A 22,280-nucleotide genomic window follows, 5' to 3' on the forward strand; every position below is an offset into this window, starting at 1 on the left:
GGGTCTGCCACACAGTTCTCTTCTTTCTCTGCTTCTAGCGAGTAGGTCAGAATCTGTGATTAACACATCAGTACAGATACCTCGGAAAATATTTGCAAACGGTCCTTCTGGTGTCACCTTGCAAATGAGACCTATAAAGTGATTGCTCCATCGACTTGGAAAGCAAACAGAAGCAACCAGGCATTTCTAGCCTTAGAAGCAGCAGAATTCTGTCTAGGTCTTTTAAAAAACACAGCCAAGAGCAGCCTGCATTGACTCTGTGCCTGGCTCACAAGAAACTCCAGTTGTTCAGCCAAACGATAGACATAAAGGCAAAAGCGATCATCTTCTTCATCGCAGAAATGTACTCATTGCTGAGCTCCCAGGAGGAGTGCTTAGCTGTGAATAACCCTAATCCGGCAACACGCCGTGGTCTCTGGTGGATACAAAATTGTCTGGTTAGAGCCTGGATGCTTAGACGCTGCACCGGGCTGATGGACACATCTGCCTGGAGGCCCCAGAAATCTTCTCCATAGCGTACCCTGTGTTCTCCTTGCTTGGTATCTTGCCTGAGAGCCCCTGGCCCCAAAGATCTCAACCTGGTGGTGGGGAGGGGGATACGTCTGCATTGCCCTGCAGGACTAATAGCTAGCGAGCACTTAACAGCCCTCAGGCATGAGATCATTTAAGTCCAACTAGAAACTGCTGGAACATACCATTATTTTCTCCATTTATCTTTTTCCCCCCTTTTCTCCATTTTTCATAGGTAACTGTCCATGAACATGTTGATGGAGGTGGCAAGCCCAGGGGTTCCTCTTTTGGGGTTGGGGGACATGGCAGGACTGGGGAATGTTGGGGATCCGGTTGCAGGAGAGCCAATGCCATCCCTGAACCTTGAAAGGGGAGCAGGAATTTCACAGGACAGGGGTGAGAGAAGGGCATACTAGGCAGAAATAACCGAGAACAGCATGAAGACGGGCACGGGGCAACAGAGACCCGGGTTCTTGAAGAACCGCAATGGTCCGGCTGGCCAGAGTGAGGATGGCACAGTTGGGCGGTGGTGGGAGCCTGTGCCTGCTCCACTTCCTCCCCCTGTTCTCACGGTCGGCCTCCTGGCCTCGCCCTCACTTCCCGCTCAGCCACATGCACCTTTTCCCAGTGTTCGGATGTGCCAGCCTCCTTCTCTCTCTCTCCGGCTTCCGGGCCTGCAGCACATGCCTCGGTCCCCCTCCAGCTCTCTTCTTGTGGGTTTTATGTCCTGCTTATGTAACCATCGGGCTGTTCACGTCTGCCACCCTGGCTGCTCCCTCAGTGTGGACCCACATCTTCCCACTACAAGTTCGTTTTCAGAGCCCAGCTCTGGATTTGCTGAAGAGACGAGGTCTTAATTCCTGATTGCTGCTGTAACAACCGCCCCCCGCCCCCACCCCAACTCAGTAGCTTAACACAACACAAATTTCTTCTCTTACAGTTGTGCAGGTCAGAAGCCTGAAATGGGTCTCTGCATTGAAGGCAAGGTGTGTGCAGGATTGGTTCACTATTCAGCCCACCACCGATGGATGAGCTAGCCAGAGCTGTGTCTCAGTTTGCTCATCTGTTGGGCAACTCAGAGCAGGGTGGACGGCAGGTGCCTGGCACGGCCTGCGGACAGGATGGTGCTGGGATGTTTGAGCTGCAGAAAACCCACGTGACCCGGGCTTGCGGGGAGACCGTGTGTGGAAATTGGGAACGTGTGTGTGAGTGTGGGGCAGGAGAGACCGCGCTGAACTGAAAAATCTAGGATTCTCCTTGAGAGAAAGGGGGACGTGTGGTAAAGGAAGAATGAAGCGTAGGGATACGGAGCAAACTAGCCCTCACTCCTGGGGAGTCAGTTTCCTCATCTGGAAACTAGGGGAAGGGGCCAGGATACGTGGATGGTTTCACAAGGCCATGCAGAGGGGATACTGTAAGGACTGAGGCCGGGGGTCTGGACTTGCCAAGCTGTACCTCTGCCCATCTCCCCTATCCCGACTCTACACAACCCTTTTCCCCATTCCTCCCAACGATGCAACCGTCTTACTGAGATACGATTTGCCTGTCATACTGCAATTATAGTGCGTATAATGTATATAATGCAATGGGTTCAGTATAGTCAGCGCTGGGCAACCACCTGTCGTTTTAGACCATTTTCATCCCTCCAAACAGAAGTACCGTACCTCTTAGTGGTCCTTTTCATTCCCCCCCAAAGCCCCCAGCACTAGGCAACCACTAGTCCACTTTCTAAACATCCCCGCCCTGGAGCCTGCTCCTCCTGGCTGTTCTCGGGGCTTTTGTTCTGCTCAATGGGAGGCTTATGCTGGCTCTCAGCCTGCCTTACCCACGCATTCCCTTCCTGACCCTCTGCATCCAGGCTTCTGCCCTCATCATCTTACCGAGAGGGCTTTCTGAAAGGTCACCGTGACCCGGGGCCAAATCCAAAGGCTTTTCCTCTATGTACTTCCCGACTTGTCAGCAGCAGCCGACACTAATGACCTGTCAGACGGCCATAGTGGTCTCCGTGCCGCTGCTTGAAAGCTGGGGGATGCTGGGGTTCCGGCCTTAGCTCTCTTCCCTTGGCCGCAGAGAAGTGGCACGGACTCAAGAACCGATCTGTCTTGGTGTGACTGCCAGCTTGGCCACACACCAGCTGTGTGACCTGGGGCACCTTCGTCACGAACCCATTTTCTCCTTTGTGCCATGGTGATAGTAACAGTACCCCCACTCGAGGTTATTGTGGGGATGCAGTGAGTTAGTCAACGGAAAGAGCTCAGCACACAGAGAGACAAGCCGTGCCAAGTGTTCGCTAATGTGATTATTTTGCTTATTCTTTTGTTCATTGAGTTTATTCATTGCCATTTTTTCATTAACTTTTCTGCATCAGACTTCCCCGGGCTTCAGATTTTCATTAAATTCAATATAAGCAGGAGCTTGGGGCAAGGGTAGCTTCCTGAAAGCCTAACATTTGTGACCTGGAGGATGGGGAAGATAGTGGCTGGGTGTTAGGGTTGTTGGGCAGTCTACAGGATTTGATACGTGCAGAACACTTGGAGCGGTGCCCGCCGCACAGTGAATCCTCTGGAAATGGCGGCAGTAGCAGCAGCAGTAGTGATGGTAGCAGCCAGTACCCTCCTCTCTCATCTCCGTGAGACTGGGGGTTTGACTTGTGGACATTCCCACCTGCATGTTCAACCATCACCCTCAAACCAAACTCAACCAAGCTCTTGAGATTTTTTTGCGGTAGCGTCTACCACTGCCGAGTAAAATGGTATTTGCCAGCACCCCACTCCCGGTCTCCCAGCTTACAAGACCACTGGTCATCTCTGACTCCTGCTTCTCTTTTATTTCCAGTTTTCAATCTTTCCAATGACTCCAGCTCGCTTAGTCTCTCCCATTCCACTGGCCCTGCTTCTGTCTGTCATGCGTCAAAATCTGCAGTGCAGATGTGCAGTGCTTGGTTGACAAATATGTCTCATTCCTTTCCCACCTCTGAACTGTTTGGAAAGATTAGCTTTTTTCTAACTTAAGGTACAGCTGCACATTTAATATCCGGAGGCAAACCTGAAGCTGCTGCGTCTCTCTGCTTCGTGTATTAAATTTACAATAAAGTCAAAGACAGATGGCGAAAAAGAAACACTACATCGTTCCTGAAATTATTAAATCTTCTAGTCTGCGGGCTCAGAGAGCCCAAGAAAATCTTCTTTTAATCCCTATGGGCTTCATATTCCATCGATGAAGTTGCCGAGCTGGCCTGAAAAGCAATTTTATGAAATCATTTACCAGAGGGGAGGGGGAGATCATTACAGTCATCCCTCTGAGGTTCGCCAGTAATAAGCTCGCTCGATTCTCCTCGAGCCCAGAAGAGTCGCGTGGGCTTGATAAATAACTTGAGTTTGGCCCAACTGCAGCTCTAAACAGATGTCTGTAAATATTGTGGAAAAGAACCCCCAGAAAGTTGGTGGGTGTTCCTGATGAGTGGCTGTGGACGTTTTTGTTGGCAAACAGGCAACGGCTGTCTGTCTCCCCTTTGTGGATGACTAGCTTGCCATAGGAACGTGTGATTGCTTTGTTTTCCTAGTGACAATCTTAACCAATATGGCTTCTTTTAAAGCCATGCTTCTCAGCTAGTGGAGGTTTTGCTCCTCCTCCCAGCCCACTCAGGGGACATTCAACCATGTCTAGTGGTATCTTCTATTGTCATGGCTGGCAGTGGGGGGCGCTGCTGGTATCTAGTGGGCAGAGACCAGAGATGCTGCTAAAATCCTACAAAGCATAGGGCAGCCCCTACCCCCAGCAAAGGATGGCTTGGCCAAAATGCCAATTGGGCCCAAGTTGTCTTAAAGTAATAATACCTTGTTTTAGTATGTCTTGTTTATTCACTCATTTATTCATTCATTCAATGCATAGTTATTGTAGAACCTACACAATACCCAGTAGTACAATACCCATGTAGTCCTGTTTCTGTGTATTGCTGGATTCATCAGTTCACTCATGAAATGCCTGTTGCTTGAGCATCGACTCTGTGCCAGTCACTGGGGTCTTGAACGGCACACTCGGGGTCTTTCCTCCTCTGGGGTTTACTTTCTAGTGGAAGGGAGACAAGAGTCTCGACAAGCCAACAGATGAACAAGGTCATTTCAACCAGTGATGAATAGAATGGAGATTGTCGGACAGAGTAAAATGAACCCCCTGGGTGGGTGGCTGTGTAGGAAGCCCCTTTCAGGAGGGGCTTGGAGGAGGATCTCTCTATGTAGGTCACGTGGAAGCTGAGGGATGAATGGGTAGAAGGAAGCAACTCTGAAATCTGGAGGAGGAGTGTTCAAAGTACCTCCGTTCCTGAAGGCTTAGGTAGTTTTGGGACCAGGGACACGCAGGCCACTGAAACTCAGATGGAGGAGGCGAGGTGGACAGTGAGAAGATGATGAGAGGGGCGGGAGTTAACGACCAGACAAGGCTGTACAGTCCAGGAAAGAGTTCAGACTGCATATCAGGTGCAGGGGGACATCACGGCAGGATTTTAAGTGGGGTGGACACGGTCTGGGTTAGGGGGAGATAAGTCCACTTGGGCTGCTGGTGGAGAATGGGAGATAGAAGGGAGGGGCCAGTCAGGAGCTCACTGCAGGAGGGAGGCCAGCTTGGGCCACAGTGCCCTGAGTGGAAAGGAGAGCAAGTAGGTGAATTTGGGAAGTATTTGGGATAAAGTCCCCCAACTTGCCTGGATAGGATCCATTACTCAGTCCACTGCAGCTGCCGCCTGAGCTTCCCATCTCTGGTCAGTGCGGGTCCTGAGAGCCTTCACTCTGCTTCCTCGGCTGAGCCCGTCCTGACTTAACTTCCACATGCGCAGGGCTCCTCTGTGCCCCACTGCCTTAAGTGAGCAGACCCTCCCTAATGAGAGCTCAGCTCAGCTCAGCGCCCCCTCCCATTCCTAAGCCGGTCAGGAGCTTCCTTGAATATCAGACTTTAGCAGCTGCAGCTAACCATTTTTAGCACCCAGCCTCACCATTTTTGCTTCTTCCCTGGTTGATCATACCCTCAGGGTCCCAATGTGGCACCTCCTGACCATGGCCCGTCAGCAGCCTCCCATGGGGCTTAGGCTAAAATCCGGATTTCTATCTGGTCCCTGCTACCAAGTCAGGCACTCTTTTTTTTTTCCTTAACCATTTTTTAATTTAAATTAAATTTAATTAGCATACTATATTATTAGTCTCAGAGGTAGAATTCTGTGATTTATGTTTCATACAATACCCAGTGTTCATTACTTCAAGTGCCTTCCTTTGTGCCCATCACCCCGTTACCCCATCCCCCCATCCCCCGGCCCCCAGCAACGCTCAGTTTGTTCCCTATAGTGAAGAGTCTCCTATGGTTTGCCTCCCTCTCTGTTTTCCTGATACTTTAATTTTCCTTCCTTTTCCCTAGGCTCATGTGTTTTGTTTCTTAAATTTCACATATGAGTGAAATCATATGATATTTGCCTTTGACTTATTTCACTTAGCATAATACTGTCTATTTCCATGCACGTCATTGCACATAGCAAGATTTCATTCTTTCTGATGGCTGAGTAATGTTCCTGTGCGTGTGTGCGCACACGTGTGTGTGTGTGTGTGTGTGTGTGTAGATGGAGAGATAGATACATAGATACACACATCTTCTTTATCCATTCATCCGGGCTCTTTCTGTAGTTTAGCTACTGTGGACATTGCTTTTATAAACACTGGGGTGCAGGTACCCCTTCGAATCACTATGTATCCTTTGGATAAAGAGCATTCCCACATTTGCTCATCCCAACCTGTGGAAAGGGGCCACAGAACCGATCCCTCTAATCTTTGTCCTTTTACTTTTGAGGGTCTCTCTGCCTGGCAGGCACTTTCTTTATAGCTTTCAGCCTCTTTCACATCCCAACTCCAATGACACCTAACCTTTCTTGTTTGAAATCATTGTACAGAAGGCACTTTCGATGGGAGCGATACCAGCCTCACAGGGGTGAGAACTGGTTCTTGGAGGATGAAAAAAAAAATCTTACTCTTTTAATCTCTAAAGCACAGATCACAGGCAGGACATTACCAGAAGGATAGGCTGCTAGAGGAAAGGTAGGTAGCTGAATTGTTAACGAGAGAGATAGTATACCCACGGTATTAAAATATCATAGAGGGGATTCATCTGGAAGAGAAGTCTAAAAAGTCTCTCGCAGGGGCAGGTAACAAGAAGAAAGAGGTTGAAAACCACTGGTCTGTAAAAACTGTCTCTCCACTCCACTTACTTGCCAACATACACCCTAATTTAATTCCTTTCAGAAACTTAGGACAATTGGCAAATACCCTGCTGATTTCTGTTCACTGCCCAGAATCTTCTGCACCACCCCCATCCCTCCAAATGTAAGCTCTGTGAAACCCATGTATCTTGGCAGTCGTCCACTGTTGTCTTGAGCATCCGCACAGTGCTGGGCACATAGTAATCATCCACTATCCATCGTGACCAAGCAATGATTTCAATTACGAGAATAAGGACCCAATGGGTGAACCGACCCCTCCTGGATTTCAACTCTCACTTAAATGCTTCCCTTTTGAACACTGAGTTTAAGCCCTCTTCCTTGTCCCATAGTCAAGTTCATCTCCTAGCCCTTGTCTTGACTACCCCCAGTTTTCTGTCCTCTCTGCCCACTGAGAACCAGCAACCACGCAGTCATCCCTTCTTTATGCCACTGAGACACCACATGTCTGACTCGGTGAATTAAAAACATTTCCACGAAAAGTATAACAGTAGGCCAACCATCTTGGAAATTACACAGCAGAAGGAATGCATGATTATCTGATTTAACAAGAAACTGAATCATAGTGACCATCTGCAAAAGAAAAAAAAATGCTGGAAGGACGCAAGCCAAAATGTTGGCAGTGTTATCTCTGGAATGTGCACTTGCAGTTTATTTTCTCCTTACGCTTCTGTTCTTTATTTTAGGACTTTTCCTACAATAAGCCTGTATTTCCTTCAGCAGAAGACACCAGGGTTTTGGTGGCTGGTTTTTAAGAAAACCATTCCTGATACTGCAGTATGAGCGGCAGATACAGGTGTACCTCTGGTCCACTCACCCAAGGCCAGTTTTAATTGATTACATGGGGACCCCCGCAAAGCTTTTTCTAGGGCAATTTCTGTGCTTAGGGGAGCCATGGGATTTTGGCCAACGCAGTTCATTAGGCAAACGGCACCAGCTCTATTGCAGGACAGTACCTGCTATCTGTTCCACAGAACATTATGTTCATTAGCTTTCCCAAGGATGTCTGTGACTCCCCAAAGCACAAAAGATTTCTTGCATTGTGAGGCACTCACCCATGCAAAATGCAAAAACCAAACAAACACAGAACACATTCCCACATATTTCTCAGGGAGTTTCTTGGCTCCCTGAAGCCAACGGCCCAACCGAGGAAGATTACTCAGTGAAATGTCTCTTTAAACCTGGGCTGTACCTCTGTATTTTCTCTGCACAGGTAGCTACCAAGACTGGCTACCCAAACGTCCGGAACTTCCTTGACCCTGGAGGCTCTTCTAGAGCCCGCCTCCTCCTAGCGCGTCCCACCTGCCCCAGTGCAGCTAGTTCATGCTTCAGTGTCCTGAAAAGTTACATGACAGAGTCTTGATCATTTTCATGACCAAGGAACGCTTCCAATCCAAGAACTTTTGGCAGATCCATTAACAAACACACTCCGTCCATTACTAGACCCAGTAATCCGTGCATAATTACTGTGCCCGCCGGGACAGCTAACAGCGTCTCATCTCGCAGGGTGTCCCAGCCCCTGAGTCTAGCACACAAAACATTTCGGCTCTGAGCCACTGTCTGCCCCCACCTTGATGTCACCCATCCACAAGGGGATGATACAAACGATGCTGCAGCCATACTCATGCCCTCTGAAAAGCTGGGAGTTCGTCCACACCCATGAAAACTTGGTGGCCTGAGAACGGCTCGTAGTACAAGAGGTATGTTGAGGCACATGATTTGGAATCACTAGGGAACTTAGAGAGTTTTTTACCTCCGAAGCCCAATGCTATAGGACAATGACTCTTGGGATCCTCATTTAAAGCAAACAAACCCAGAGAATAATCTTTGAATAAAAGACTGTGCATCTGCCTAAATCTGGGTTCAAAAGACATTATTTGCCAGGGGGAAAAACGTCATTCTTACCTCTTCCAGGGCCCAAAGGGAGTCTACCACGGGCTTGATCTTCTTCTGGTTGTAGAGCCCAATGAGTTTGTCCACCACTCCTCGAATGAGGCCCGCACGGCCCTGTTTGAAGAGCAGGTTCAAAAGGGAAAACCCCGCGATGACTTTGTTCTCTTCGTAGAGCTTGATGGGGTTCACCTTCTCGACCTGCCACCACTGGAAGGAGAGAAGGTGCCCATTATAGTGAGCCAATGGCAGCCACTTTCATAGTATTGGCAGGTGGAGAACAGGGCTGCAGCAGGGCAGGGCCCAGGGGGCCCGGTGGGGTGGGGGTGGGGGTCCTTGTTGGGGTATTTTTTTCAAGCAGCCATGCAGCCAGGCAGTGCTGGGAGTGCAGAGTGAGGCTTCTGCACCGAGCATGAGGTCTGGGCGGGAGAGCGAGACAAATGTCCTGAGAACAGCTATCAGGCCACGTGTCGTTGGAACCCTGAGGCCTGGGGTTAGGACTGCCCGCTCTGGAGATGAATCCTGGTACTACTTGTGCTCCCTGTTCTCTCTGTGCTTCATAGCCCTCGGCTGCAGACCATGCTAGAGTGCTTCCTCCCAGGCTTCTGGAAGAGTTTAGCTTATGAATAGTAGAGAAGGAGTGGGGTGGCAGAGAAGTCTACCAAGTGTGGCAGGGACTCGGTGGGATGGTGACCCGGCCACAAGAGCGGCTTTGTTAGGTGGAATGATGGAGCAGCTGGAGAGGTGGGTAGGAATCCAGCAGAGGAAGAGTGAGGGAACGTGATACAGGCAGAAGGCACAGCGTGGTGGAGCGTGGAGCCATAGTGTTGGGACAAAGCCAGCGGTTCTTATCCGAAGGACAGTTGGCAAAGTCTGGGAGTGTTTTTGCTGTGGTGACTGGAAGGGAGAGAAATCTATGGGCATCCAGTGGGTAGAAGCCAGGGATGCTGGTAAACATCCCACAGTGCATAGGACGGCCCCTCATGACAAAGAGTTCTCCAGCCCCAAACGCCGATAGCGCTAACATCCTTGACGGGATACGCACAGGTGGCAAGTGTGGCTCTCTCCTTTCCAGCCTCTCATCCCCCACTTCAGACATGAAAGTAAATGAATAATCCAGAAACGGTCATCCAGCTGCTTTGTTCTGATTTAACTGCATCTCCTTTGGTTAGAATTTAGAATGCCAAGTTCCAGTTTCTAAAGGCTCTAGGAGAAGTGGTGAATCGTTTAAACCGGAAGGCAGAGTGGAATGTGGCGGGCACATAGGAACATTCATAATGTTTACATGATTGTGGTGTTTATTTACATCCCACCTCTTTCCTGAATTGTGGGAGCTCACCAAAGCTCGCCAAAGATAGTGATATGTACCTTTTGAAGTGGGAAAATCATACTGTTAGGAAAGTAAGTGTGAGAAAGACAAGTCAAAAGCAGGAATAAGTTTCATGCATGAAATTCTTTACTAATGTACATCCCCTGAAGGCCTGGGGGCCAGCTCTAGGAGAGACATGTATTTGGCCACAGGCTGGCTTTCCACAAAAACAAAGCAGAGAAATGATTAATGACTCGTTTCATGGTGCATCTGCATTGTCTCAGGGAATGTCTGTGAAATGAACGCTTGTAAAAATCTGCTATTCCTGCAGCTATGGTTAAGTTCCAGAGCCAGCCGCCTAGTTTTGAATCCTAGTTCTGCCACTTACTAGCTGGGCAACTTTAGGCAAGTCACCTAACCTCTCTGTGATAAGTTTCCCTACTGCACCTCACAGGGTCATCATGAGGAATAAGTGTTAATATATAGAAAGTTCTTAAAACGGTGTCTGACCTGGAGTAGGTTTTCTATAAATATTAAGTATTTGTTATCTTTGATTTAGTGAGTAGGAGTTCTGAATTTGGTGTCCGATTGCTCTCTAGGTGTTAGCCACTGATAATCATTGCTATAGTCTGAAAGCAAATGGTGTGTTGGACAGAGTGAGTACAAGCTCCGTTAAGAGTTTTAAGGTGGAACATAATTAGGAATGAGAAATTCTTGTATAGTTCCATGTCTGGCCTTATTTTTTAGGCCTTTCTCCAATACATAAAAAAAAATTCCTTTCTAGAATCTTCTAGAACAAAGTCATCATTCCACTCCTTGAGATGCCCTATCTTCATCTTACTTCTCACTGACTGACTAATATAGGACCAGGCCTCCAAAAGGAAATAGTCTTCGTTCTTGCCTTCCAGCTACATAGCACTCTTGTAATCAGCACCCCTGCTTAAGGCAGGAGGATCTCAACCTCCATCCTGGCCGTGTTTTCATGCGTGCCTTCACTGAACCTGGGCACACTGCAATTATTTCATTAACGCTGTGTGTTCTGATTATGCGTTTAAGGGAGAAAGGGAAAACACTTCTTACGATTGCATGTAATTTGGGATCACTTTGGTTCCCCACAGCAGGCTGTCAGCATCCCGTTAATTACAGCCACAGCAACAAAACAGCTGCGAGTGGCACAAAGCCTATCTTCAGGGGACTAGCTCCAGACAGAATCCTTCCTCACACTCCGTTCTGGCTCCCTTACAGATTCTGTCATTGCAGTGATCCTTGACCTGAACGCTGAAGTTCAAAGGCAAAGGCAGACCCTTTAATTCTAATGTCACAGGGCAGGGAGTATGAATCATTCCAGAATCACTGGTGTTTGGGGGTAAAGCCTTGTGCAGCCGATGTTGGCACTTAGGGGGCACACGAATACCCCGTAGTGCCACATCTAGAATGATTTCTGTGGCTCTCCCTGGGCACCCTATTCAACATGCCTCCACCCAGTCCTGCATCCTGTTTTGAATCCCTGTCCGAGTTCTTATGACCATTTACAATGATCATCTTATTAATATGTTTCACCTATTTCCGTTTGTCTCCCTCATTAGAATGTGAGAGTCACAAGGGGCTAATATGTGCCTATGTCACTCACTGCAATGCCCTGGTGTCTCGCACACATGGCAGGTGCTCAGAAGATGCTCACGGAGTGAGTGAATCAATCAGTGACACACTGGCCGCTTAGGAGACTTGAGGAGAGGAGAGGAGAGGAGACGAAAGCAAGCCTTCCTGAGAAGGAGCGGGGGACAGGGGTAAAAACTGAAGTTCAAGCCCTAATTAGCTTAGTTCTAGCAAGTATTGCTCTAATGTGGGAATACGGAGCCGAGTAGGTTGGAATGCCCAGGGATGTGGTTTCTCAGTCCCAAAGTAACCACTAAGTCCAGAGCGTGATTATTTAAGCTAGTGGTTCTCAGATTTGCCTGTGTCTAAATCACCCTGGGGGCTTGCTAAAATTGCAGGATCCCATTTGTGTCTCCAATTCAGTAGAATGGAGATACAGAGAAATCTTAAGTACCCCTCAGAGACCTGGGCAGAAACCAGTAAAATGCATTAATGCCAAGTTTATTTTTGACCAATGATTAAAAACACAGAAACTTAAGCAATCTCTGCTGAAATCAAAGCAAAGCTTTTCTGAGTTTCTGAGATGCTCCCACCTCTCTGCTTCATTTAGATGAAGCAGCCTAAGTAAACACACAGTCTTACTTATATGTAGTGAGCAGGGTGGGAACATGGGCTTTCCTGAAAATGAATGATGGGGATGAAGGACAAACAAGGTTTAGGTTATTAGGTCAATGTCTTTAGACATTGAAGAACGTAAGAAGCATTAAGGAGCTCACAACATGCAAGTCACCATATAACCACAGTACATTTGACACGTATGGATACTTACTGACTTTGCAAAGCTAAAGAAGCTCTTGGTCTCTCCAGTTACCATGTTGGATGAACCTGCAAATGAAGGATTCCCAAATCAAGCTATTGCTAGTGAAAATCAACATCTCTTGCTACATACACATGGAGAACGACAGTTGTTTGGTCCAGAACTGTCAAGAGCTTGAAAACAACTTTCATTCAGCCTTAGAAAAATGAGGGAAATGGAGGAAGTAGGTGGCATCAAGTTGACCTTATTCTGGCCAGCTGTCACTGGATCAAAGAGAGAGTGGTATTTCTTGAGGTGACCATCCGATTACTTTGGAAAATTGGGCATGTAGCAAAAACATGATTTAGGCCCACATCCTAAAAAAATGAAAAGTTGCTCGAAATGTCTTTTTGGTTCCATTCTTCAAGACTGGGAAACGAAGTCCTGTGTGAGTCTAACTCATGGTTTGAATTTGATTCCTTAACAAGTGAAAGGCTTGGGGTTCTGGTCTGGTCTGGGCACTTAAGTAGCAAGGAGAGATGGGACTGAGCTCGAATTGAGGTGGGTGGGGGAATGGGGGTAGAGAAGAGCAGGTGAGAGTGAATATAGGTTCAGAAGCCAAGGACATGGTGTGATCAACATACTAGCTCCAAAGAAATCTGAGCAGAGAGGACAAAACCACTTGAGACAAATGGTATGAGAAACTGAGCTTAGCTAAAGGGAACAAGCAATATTCAGAGGGAAGATGGGAGATGGTGCTGGGAAGATTTCCTAAGGTGCTCTTACAGAGAGAAAAGACCCCTTTGTGTGGTTCTTGGGGATACAGAGGGGATGAAAGCTTTTAACAGATCACTCTCATAGCTTCTATTATCAATAATAGTAATAATTGAAGAATTACACATCCACTTGCAAAGACTTTCAGCTATGTGGCCACTATTGCAAATACCAGAACACTCCAGCAATGGGAAGCTTTTCCCTCTCTTTCTGTCATAATCATGACAAAAAGATGCTTAAATACTTATACCTCTCAAATATCTCTTTTATAGGCTTCTCGGTGACTAGCATGGATATGAGTATTCTTATCCTGAGTATTTCTTAACAGAAAATTGAGCCTTAGCTCCTGAGTAATAAAGAGCTAAGGCTCAATTTTCTGTTGGACCTATGGTGGGCAGAAGTGCCAGAAATCTCAAACACAGGATAATTCCAGTATCCTTTGGCTTTGGAATATGATATCTGGCTTCAGAAAGGCTTTTATTTGACTTTGTAGAGACTAAAGACTTTGTAGAGACTAATGTTTAAATTAGTTTACAATCATTTAACAGAAGAGAGGGAGAAGAGAAGGAGGCGGCTCTGGGGATCTAATTCTGCTAGAGAAAAATCTCTTAGATACGATTCATAAGTCCCCTCAACCTCAAGAGCATCTCAGGGACTGCAGAAGCAGAGGTGTATCCCAACCATTCAGGGCGTCTTTGTGATCAGGACATACAGGAGTGGCTTAGAATAGGAAGAAGTTGTACATTGCAACTTCATCTCCAAAAAGGAAGAGTCTCCCTTAAAACCCCCATATCCTAGCCACCCTTCCCATTCTACTGTGGGCCCTTCATTCCTTCATTTTTTGAATTTCCTTTGGAGCCATTAGTATTTCCCACCTGTGCCACCTTCTGTGGATCAAGTTAATGAATACACTGGCTTGGCCTGCTTTTACAAACCCTTCTGGAAAGAGAAATATTCATGGGGGTAGTAGGGCAATAGGCACATATGTTACTTTTATAATTGAAAATAACTAGTGGCAATAGTAATATTATGTAAAACATTTAAAAATGAAGCCCTCCCAGAGGACCTGGGTGGCTCATTCAGTTGAGCATCCAACTCTTCGTTTTAGCTCAGATCATGATCTCATGGCTTGTGGGATCCAGCTCCAAGAAGGGCTCTACCTCAGCAGGGAGTCTGCCTGAGGATTCTCTCCCTATTCCCCTAACACCCCCAATAAATAAATCTTTAAAAAAAATTAAGGCCTCCCAATCTCATTACCCCATCACATCAACACATTTCATTCATCAGAGCTCTTGTAAGCATGCGTGCTGTGCTCCCTGTTGCAGACCATGTCCCCTCTTCTCTTCAACACTTACCATATAAAATATAGGTTCCCAGTGGTTTGAGAAGGCTGAGACCTTTTCCAGTGTTATCCCCACAGAGGCAATCCAAAACAATGTCCACTCCTTCCGCAGAGATTCTAAATGGTGTGAAGACAAAGTAAGATACTGTCTGTTAGGGACCAAACTGCTGATGGCTCCTCCTTCCTGTGTCATGGTGTTTACTCCTAGAATCAGCAAGAACAAGAGCTCCAGGAGTAGCTGTAAATAGGCCAGGAGGCCGTATTTTACCTTTCTAGGTCCCACTCAAGAACTTCACAGAGCTGGAGGTAGCTAAAATCTGGCTGGTGGTTTATAGCAGGAGCCAGCCTGAGTGAGGAACGTGAGCATGGACATCTTGCTCATTGCATTCATACATTTGAATTTGTACCTAGCGACCTCAAGTAACTTCTCTGAGTCTTAACTTTCTCCTTTATAAAGTGAACCAAGCATGTTTCTTTGTGCTGGGGATGAAACAAGGTGTCAAATGCTTAGCCCATTGCCAGTTATACAACAGTCACTCCAAAGTCAGTCACCCAACAATTCCTATCTATGGAGGTTGGGTTATGGGCTAGGATCTGTCCAAGGTGCTGGAAACAGAGAGGGCGGGGGAACAAAACCAACATGTTCTGTCTTCATGGAATTTCCAGTCTAGCAGAGGCTAGCTTTTCTCCCCTTCTCCCTCTCTCCTCAGTGAATCACATTAATTTAACTTGCAAACTTGTATTCATTCAATCTCAAGGTTCAATCTAAAAATGGAATCATTGAGGAAGAGGGTTAAATAGTCAGGTTCTCAAGGTGCCTGTTTGGTTCAGTTGGTTAAGCAGCTGACTCTTGATTTTGGTTCAGGTCATGATCTCAGGGTCCTGAGGTCAAGTTCTACATCGGGCTCCATGCTCAGTGGGAAGTTTGCTTGAAAATTCTCTCTCCCTCTCTCTCTGCCCCTTCTCCACCCTCTTTCTCTTTTTCTCTCTCTCAAATAAATAAATCTTGGAAAAAATTAAAAAAAAAAAGTAGAGAGGGTCTTCCTATAGCAGTAGAAGTTTCCAGAGTAGAGAGAATCCATATTTGTACTGTATTAAGCAGATGAAACATTTTTTGACCCCTTCTTCCATTAATTTATTTGTACATTCACCGATTCACTCACTTACTCATGCATTTAACAAACATCTACTGGGCTTCCACTGTCAGAAGATATAATGTGGGAGGAAGCTGTAAACAGGAAAGCTCTGGGGATTGTAGGGAAGCTATTTATGCCCCAAGGGCTAGGCCTTGCTCTGCTCAGACAAGAATGGCATCTCTTCAGATTCTTGAGTTTGCAGGATTATCTTGTCTTAGCACACAGCTCAGTATTTCCACACCACCCTCGTCCCCAAACTGAGTTCGTAGTTCATGTCAATAGCTAGATCCTGTTTTCATAAGTAGAAAATTGCATGTGTATCTCTAAGGTTCAGACACTAAGTCAACTGCCCCATGCCCCAGGGCAGCCAAGTTGTGACTTTCAAAAGCTGAGTCATGATCTTTGAAAGCCTTCAAGTCAAGTCCAAACTCCAGTAATTACAAAGACTCACCAAAAATTATCAGCTTAGCTTTTGCCTAATAGAATGCTTATTTATAAAGGTACATCTGTTCAAGTCCCACCTGTAAGTTCAGAACCAGGGACTAAGGCTAGTGGATCTGAAACTTAAGCATCAGAATCTTCCTGGTGGTGGGGAAGCTCATTAAAACAGGTAGTTTGCCCTCCTTCCCCCTCTTCTTGCAGTTTCTGATTAGGTTGGTTTGGGGTGGACCCCGAAGATGTGCATTTCTAACAGGTTCTCAGGAGATATTGAAGCTGCTGATTCTAGCTCCACACTTTGGTCTAAGCAAGCAGTTCAGGAGCCAAACTGGCATTATTTTTTTTAATTAACAATTAATTGGTTCATTAAATATTTGTGCCTGGCACTGCACTAGGCACTCAAAGTATAGTCGTAAGCCCAAACAGATTTTGACTTCTCCCCTTTTGGAATTCCTGTTAGGTAGATATTCACCTATACTTACACAAATAAAAATTAAATTGAAATTGAATGGCATCTAGTGCCATGAGACCATTTCAATCTAGAGTTTGCCCAATCAGGTCTTCCGGAGAAGGCATCCCTGGGAAAATGTATAGTGAAGTTATCTAGGTAAAGAGTGGCCAGAATAATGTTCCAGGTTGGGGGAACAGCATATGCGAAGGTCCTGTGGTGGGAGGAAGCCAGTGAGCAGGAAGACTAGGAAGTATCCAGTTTGGCTGGAGTAAGGAAAATGTAAAAAGATGAGGCCTCAGAGTCAGGTGGGAATTGGAACACAGACTCTGTTGGTGGGCTCTAGATTGGTGCCTCACACCTGGTGATCAGGTCTCCACCTTGCCTCATGGGCTGGGTAGCTACGTTACTGTCCTCCTCACTCCTACCAAGTGTGTTCATTCCTGTGGAAGGAGGACCCTGCTCTGCTTCTACTACCAGCCCTCCTGGGCCACCTTCTTCCCCACGAATGCCATTTCCCCAGGACCCCTTTCCTTTGCTGCAAGATGCCCACCTGTGTTCAGGAGCAGCCTCCCAAATGCTGGGCTGTGCACACCTTTTGGGTTACCCCTGAAGGACCTGCCCAGCCCCAAGTGCTCATTTCCTGCCTGATGTTCCTCACATTTATATTCTGTGAGTGCACATTTTCTCCCACAGTCTGCCAGTTAATTAATTGCCCCTTTTAGACCTGTTGCTCTGTCCTCTGGTTCTACAGAAAGGCAGGGCAGCCCACATTAAGCTACTGCCCACTTCCTCGTCCTCACTTGCCACTAACTGCTCGTGGCATTCTGACCTTGTAGCGGTTCCTAAAACATTCCTGCCTCAGGGCCTCTGCATATGCTATAATCTCTGCCAGAACAGCCTTTCCCCATTCTCCTTAGAGCTGGCTCCTTACTAATCATCCCACCTAGAGTGGGAGCCCCAGATTATCTCTAGCTCCCTTTGTGCTTTAACATCTGTACTAAAGACACTTCTCAGTTTGTCGTGGGCTGTAATTATTCTAATTTATTTGTCTCTTCCACCAAAATGTAAGCCCCATGAGACAGGGACCATGTTTGTGCTACCTGTTTTATCCTCAGTCCTTCTTATCCTGCAGGACACAGTGTTAGTTCTCAACAAATACTGATTGAGTGCATGAACAGATGATTAAATAAATGATGAATGAATGAATGCAGGATAACGAAGAGAACTTTTTAAAGGTGGCATTTCCACATTTTTATATGTGTGCCTCCTTCCAAGGAAACTCACATTTTCTAAGCTCTGCTGTATGCTGGGCATTTCAGAATTAATCTTTGTGACAAGTCTGAGACAGGCATTTTAACTCCACTTGTTTGAGGAGGAAATGGAGGTTCTCAGACGCAGCACCTTGCCCAGGCTTATGTAACTGGTACACCCTGCGTTCAAACCTCGGTCCAGTTTCACTCCCGAGCAATGGCCTTGCCACCTTTCTGAATATAAGATTTAATAAACGTTCCAATCAGTCTAACTAGGGAAGCGTTGTTTTAGCAAGCAGCTCTGGGAAGCAGTCAATTTAATTTCTTCTTTGAAGAATTCTGTTCAAATGCTGTCTTTAAAAATAAGTAGAGGTGTATCTAGAGTTCGACCACGTTACTCCAAACAGACAGGCCAGGAGGCTTCTATTTTCAAGCTGCTTTTTTCAGTCCTAGATTAGAGCAGAGGCCCAAGGTCAGGGTCCTACACATCTGTCCTAAGTTTTCCACCACTGGACAACCACTCACTAGTGCTTACTTCATGCTGGACAGTGTGTGTGCGGAGCTGGGTGGGGGACACAGATGGGGGCTCAAGTTCCTCCCTGCCATGAGGGAGCTCGTGGATACCAGGGAAGACAGACTAAATGGACCGCCCAGTGGAGCCACTTGGGACAATGGAAGAAGATCTTTCTGTTGGGAAATGAACAAGAATCGACTGGGTGTTGAAGGAAGGGCACTGTGCAGAAAACGTTGTGACAGGTTGACCCAGGACCAGCAGCACCAAATAGGCCCAAGGAAGAGGCTTTGGGGCATCAACCATGATAATGAGAGACTCTGTCTGCACACTGTCTCCTTCCAGAAGGACCTAAGTGTGTCTGCCACAACGGACAACTAACAAGGAGTAGTGGGCAGGCATGGGGTTGGCATAAGGGCAGCATAGCTCTGGGCTTAGGAATATGAATTTCATCTCAGTATTAAGCCTCCCGTTTGCCACCTACATGCTGTGTGACCTCAGGGGAGTTACTTAGCCTCTTAGTGTCTTGGTGTCCCCATCTGTGGAAGGGAATGACGGTGATAACCCCTGCCCCAGGCTTCTCTGTGAAGCTGGGATGAACTGGAGCACATGGAACATAGGGCCTGGCTCATGGTAACTTCCGGGTACATGGTAGATTTTTTATTATTTTTTTTAAGGGTGGGCCAACTTAAAGAGAATTCTTTTAGCCAGGGAAAAGAATATAAAGGAAAGACAGCAAAACCTCAACAACCCAACCAGGAACCCAAGTAAATGTCAGTGTGGGTGGAACCACCAACCCAGAAACCATTAGAGCAGAGGCTTGATCCCCTTGACCCTCCTAGGAGAGCATGTCCCACTGTCAAGAGCACTTACCACAGGCCAGGCACAGTCCGAGCACTTCCTAAGTCGTGTCTCATTGAGGACGTCCCAACCCCAAAGCTCAGGGACCATCATTATCCCCACTTAATGGGTAAGGAAGCTCAGGCTCCATGGGGTCAGGCAACATACCCTAGGGCCCAACCACAGGGAATGAAGAGACTGGCTCCATCACATCTAGAAACCAAGTGAGGGCCCCAGCAGCAGGGCAGGGTTTCATCGGTGGGCGGTGGCCAGCCCTGGTGACCACTACTGCCACCACGAGGCACGCAGGCTCCCATCAGGGGCTGACCAAAGCTGGGAGCTGTGCCCTGGGCTTCTTGCTGGAGGGAGATGCTGCAGAGCTCCTGTGTTCCTCTCTCCCCACACCTCTCTTGGTGTTGGGATAGCTGAATCAGGTAACTCTGGTTTTGCACATACACAGGAGCAAATCCCTGCCCCCTTGCTGTCCCTGTGTCCCTGTGTCCTGGTCGGTGGGTGGGGGGAGCGTGGAGGGTGAGACCAAGATGGATACCGAGGAGAGGGAGATGTCCTTCCCCAGGCCCTGAGGCTGAGGATGCTTTGGTTGTTTCTGTCAAATCTTTAAGCAGTTGCTGCTCCTTGTAAGGCTAGGTATGTTCCTTCAGGTGAGTTGGGAAATTGAAAAGATACTCCATCCCCAATTCAGTCATTAGAAGCCCAACCAGTGGATCAGACGGGATGGGACTCAGTCGGGTCTGTTCTGCAAGTAGCCTTGGAGCAGGGCTTCCCTTACTCGCGCTCACACCGAGAAGCACCTCAGCAGCTCCTTTTAATGCAACAGTAATGGACATCACGAGCAGAGCTAGCTAAGCCCTCGGGAGCTCAGGGGCCATCCTCATTTCTTAGCGGCCCCCTGTCTCTGGCGGTGTCTGCCTCGCCTGCATCTGGGTAATCATAATTGCACAGAAAGCAGACAGGGTGAGGGCTTTCTCTTGCTGCCATAAATCTCCACAGATTCAAAAAGCAAACACAAAGAGCCCCACTTCAGAGATTCTCTGGGCCAAATGCACCAGCAAAATACTTCGGAATTGCCGATCCGAGGTCCACGTGCCTGTCCTTCCTCCGTCCGCAACCCCTCGCGCCTTTACTGCGAATGCCGTCTCTTTGCTTCCCACCCACACAGATCAGTGAGGATTTCTTCCTGAGCAGTGGTAGGTCCAACAGGGCCATTACTGGGAGAGAAGCCCTTGACTCTGCCAAGAAATGGATCCCCCTTTATTGTAATTTTCACCTCCAGGCGGATCCTTGGTTCTCCGCTAAGTGCTTCTCTTTCTGAATTCCTTTTTCTCTGAGAACTCATCTGTGCCGTAGCTGTAGCCATCACCCCCGAGCTTGTGATGGACGGATGGGCGCCCTTTCAGGGTGCCCAGCACGGTGTCTGGGGCACAGAAGGCTGAGTGCAGTTCTTGGCATATAGTAGTCTTCCCCCAGAGGGCTGAGCACAGTACCCGGAGCAGAAGAGGCTTTTCACAGGGTGCTGAGCCCAGTGCCTGGTCTATAGTAGGCTTCCTAGTAAATGGGTGTACAATTACTTAGCCATACCACCTCTAGGAATCCATTCCCTTTTTTTTTTTTAATATTTTATTTATGTATTTGACAGAGAGACAGTGCATAAGCAGGGGGAGCAGGAGAAGGAGAAGCAGGCTCCCCACTGAACAGGGAGCCCAATGCGAGGCTCAATTCCAGGACCCTGGGATCATGACCTGAGCCGAAGGCTGACGCTTAAGCATCGGAGCCACCCAGGCACCCCTAGGAATCCACTCTTGATCACATTCTCTGCTCTCTCTAGGTGATTAGACTCTCCTTGATCTCCACCATCTTAGTTTCTTTGCCTGTGAAATGAGGAGCTTTCCCCTTGCAGGATTGTCTGGGGGGCATACAGTGGTACAGTCATATGGGTCAGCAGAGCCTTGCTTGCACCCAACCCCCTTGCTGGCATTCGTTCCCCGCCTCCCACAACCTGCTGAGATGTTTCCCATCCTCAGATTCCCTGCTGGGGGCTGCCCACTTGTGCGCCTTCTCTCTCTCTCTCTGTCTTTCTCTCCTCTTAACTTTTGAAGTCCTAACAGTGAGATGCACCTGGTCAAAGCTTCTAATTCCTCTATTTGGTTCTGAGCATAGTCAGACAGACAAGGGGCAAGGGACGTAAAGGTGAGGTCTCTATTACAACTGTGCCCCCCCCCCCCCCCGCGCCCATTCTCTTTACAATGCCAGGCTGAAGGCTGAGATCGTGTTCAAAAGAAGCTTACCAACTGACTGGCTGACAACAAAATCTGCATCTCGAGAAATTTGATGTTATTATTCTCCCCCTCTGTAGCAACACAGAACACAGAACACTGTAGCAGACAAGATCCGTGCTCAGAAACCAAAGAGAAATCACTCTCCATTGCGCTCTTGTTGCATATTAGTGGTTAGGTTTTTTTTCCCCCACTTGCTTTTCATTTTTTGTCTTCATGCGCCAAGAATTTATACAAAGCTGTGATCACAGTGTAGCTGGATTTTGGCATTCTGCTTTTTTTCCACTCCATGTGCAACATGGGTATTTTTTCATTTTGTGACAGAATCTTCATAATTATCTTTTTTTAGGGGCTCCATAATACTCAAGTGTGTGGGTGTAGCATAACGCACCGAACTGTTTCCGAGCTGTCGCTAATGGAGGCCGGTTCTGAAGTCTCAGCCTCACAAAGAGTGCTATATAACTCTCCCTGTTGGTCTGTGTCGAGCACCGGCCCTGAGGCAGAAGCGGTGCTGGGCTTGGTGACAGACACCGAGTACCTCTTGCTTGTATCTTCTTCTGGATTCTTTCCTGAGGGTAGGGTTGGCGGGACAGAGGGCATGAACCCATCTGCGGCTTCCTAGTCATTTTCCTGGAATCCTAGGGTCTCTGCTTAAACACATAAGGAATCAGGAGAAATCGCATTTGAAAGAAGCTGGTGGTGAGGCAGGTCTCAGATGCTGTCCCCTTCTGCTGGTCTGACATCAGCATGAATCACTTGGGGGCTAGAAAGGCAGCAGGTTGAGGACAGTGAAGGGATAAGGGGATGGAAAATTCCCCAGAGAAAATGGGGAAGGCAGGAGCTCTCTAGTTATGTACCATCACTCATTCATTCATTTATGATGTTCTTAA

General features: G+C 47.5%; 1 protein-coding gene across 1 annotated transcript in view; it reads right to left on the reverse strand.

Annotated features, from left to right (window-relative positions):
• Positions 1–22,280, reverse strand: part of VAT1L (vesicle amine transport 1 like) — a 135,697-nt gene that overhangs the window by 52,718 nt on the left and 60,699 nt on the right. The window contains exons 5-7 of the mRNA XM_045986700.1: positions 14,484–14,587; positions 12,388–12,443; positions 8,669–8,863 (exon numbers count right to left, since the gene is read on the reverse strand). Of these exons, the coding sequence (XP_045842656.1) occupies positions 8,669–8,863; positions 12,388–12,443; positions 14,484–14,587 (355 nt within the window). The remainder of the gene's footprint in view (positions 1–8,668; positions 8,864–12,387; positions 12,444–14,483; positions 14,588–22,280) is intronic.

This window comes from Meles meles, chromosome 19, assembly GCF_922984935.1.
Source record: "Meles meles chromosome 19, mMelMel3.1 paternal haplotype, whole genome shotgun sequence".
Lineage (NCBI taxonomy): Eukaryota > Metazoa > Chordata > Mammalia > Carnivora > Mustelidae > Meles > Meles meles.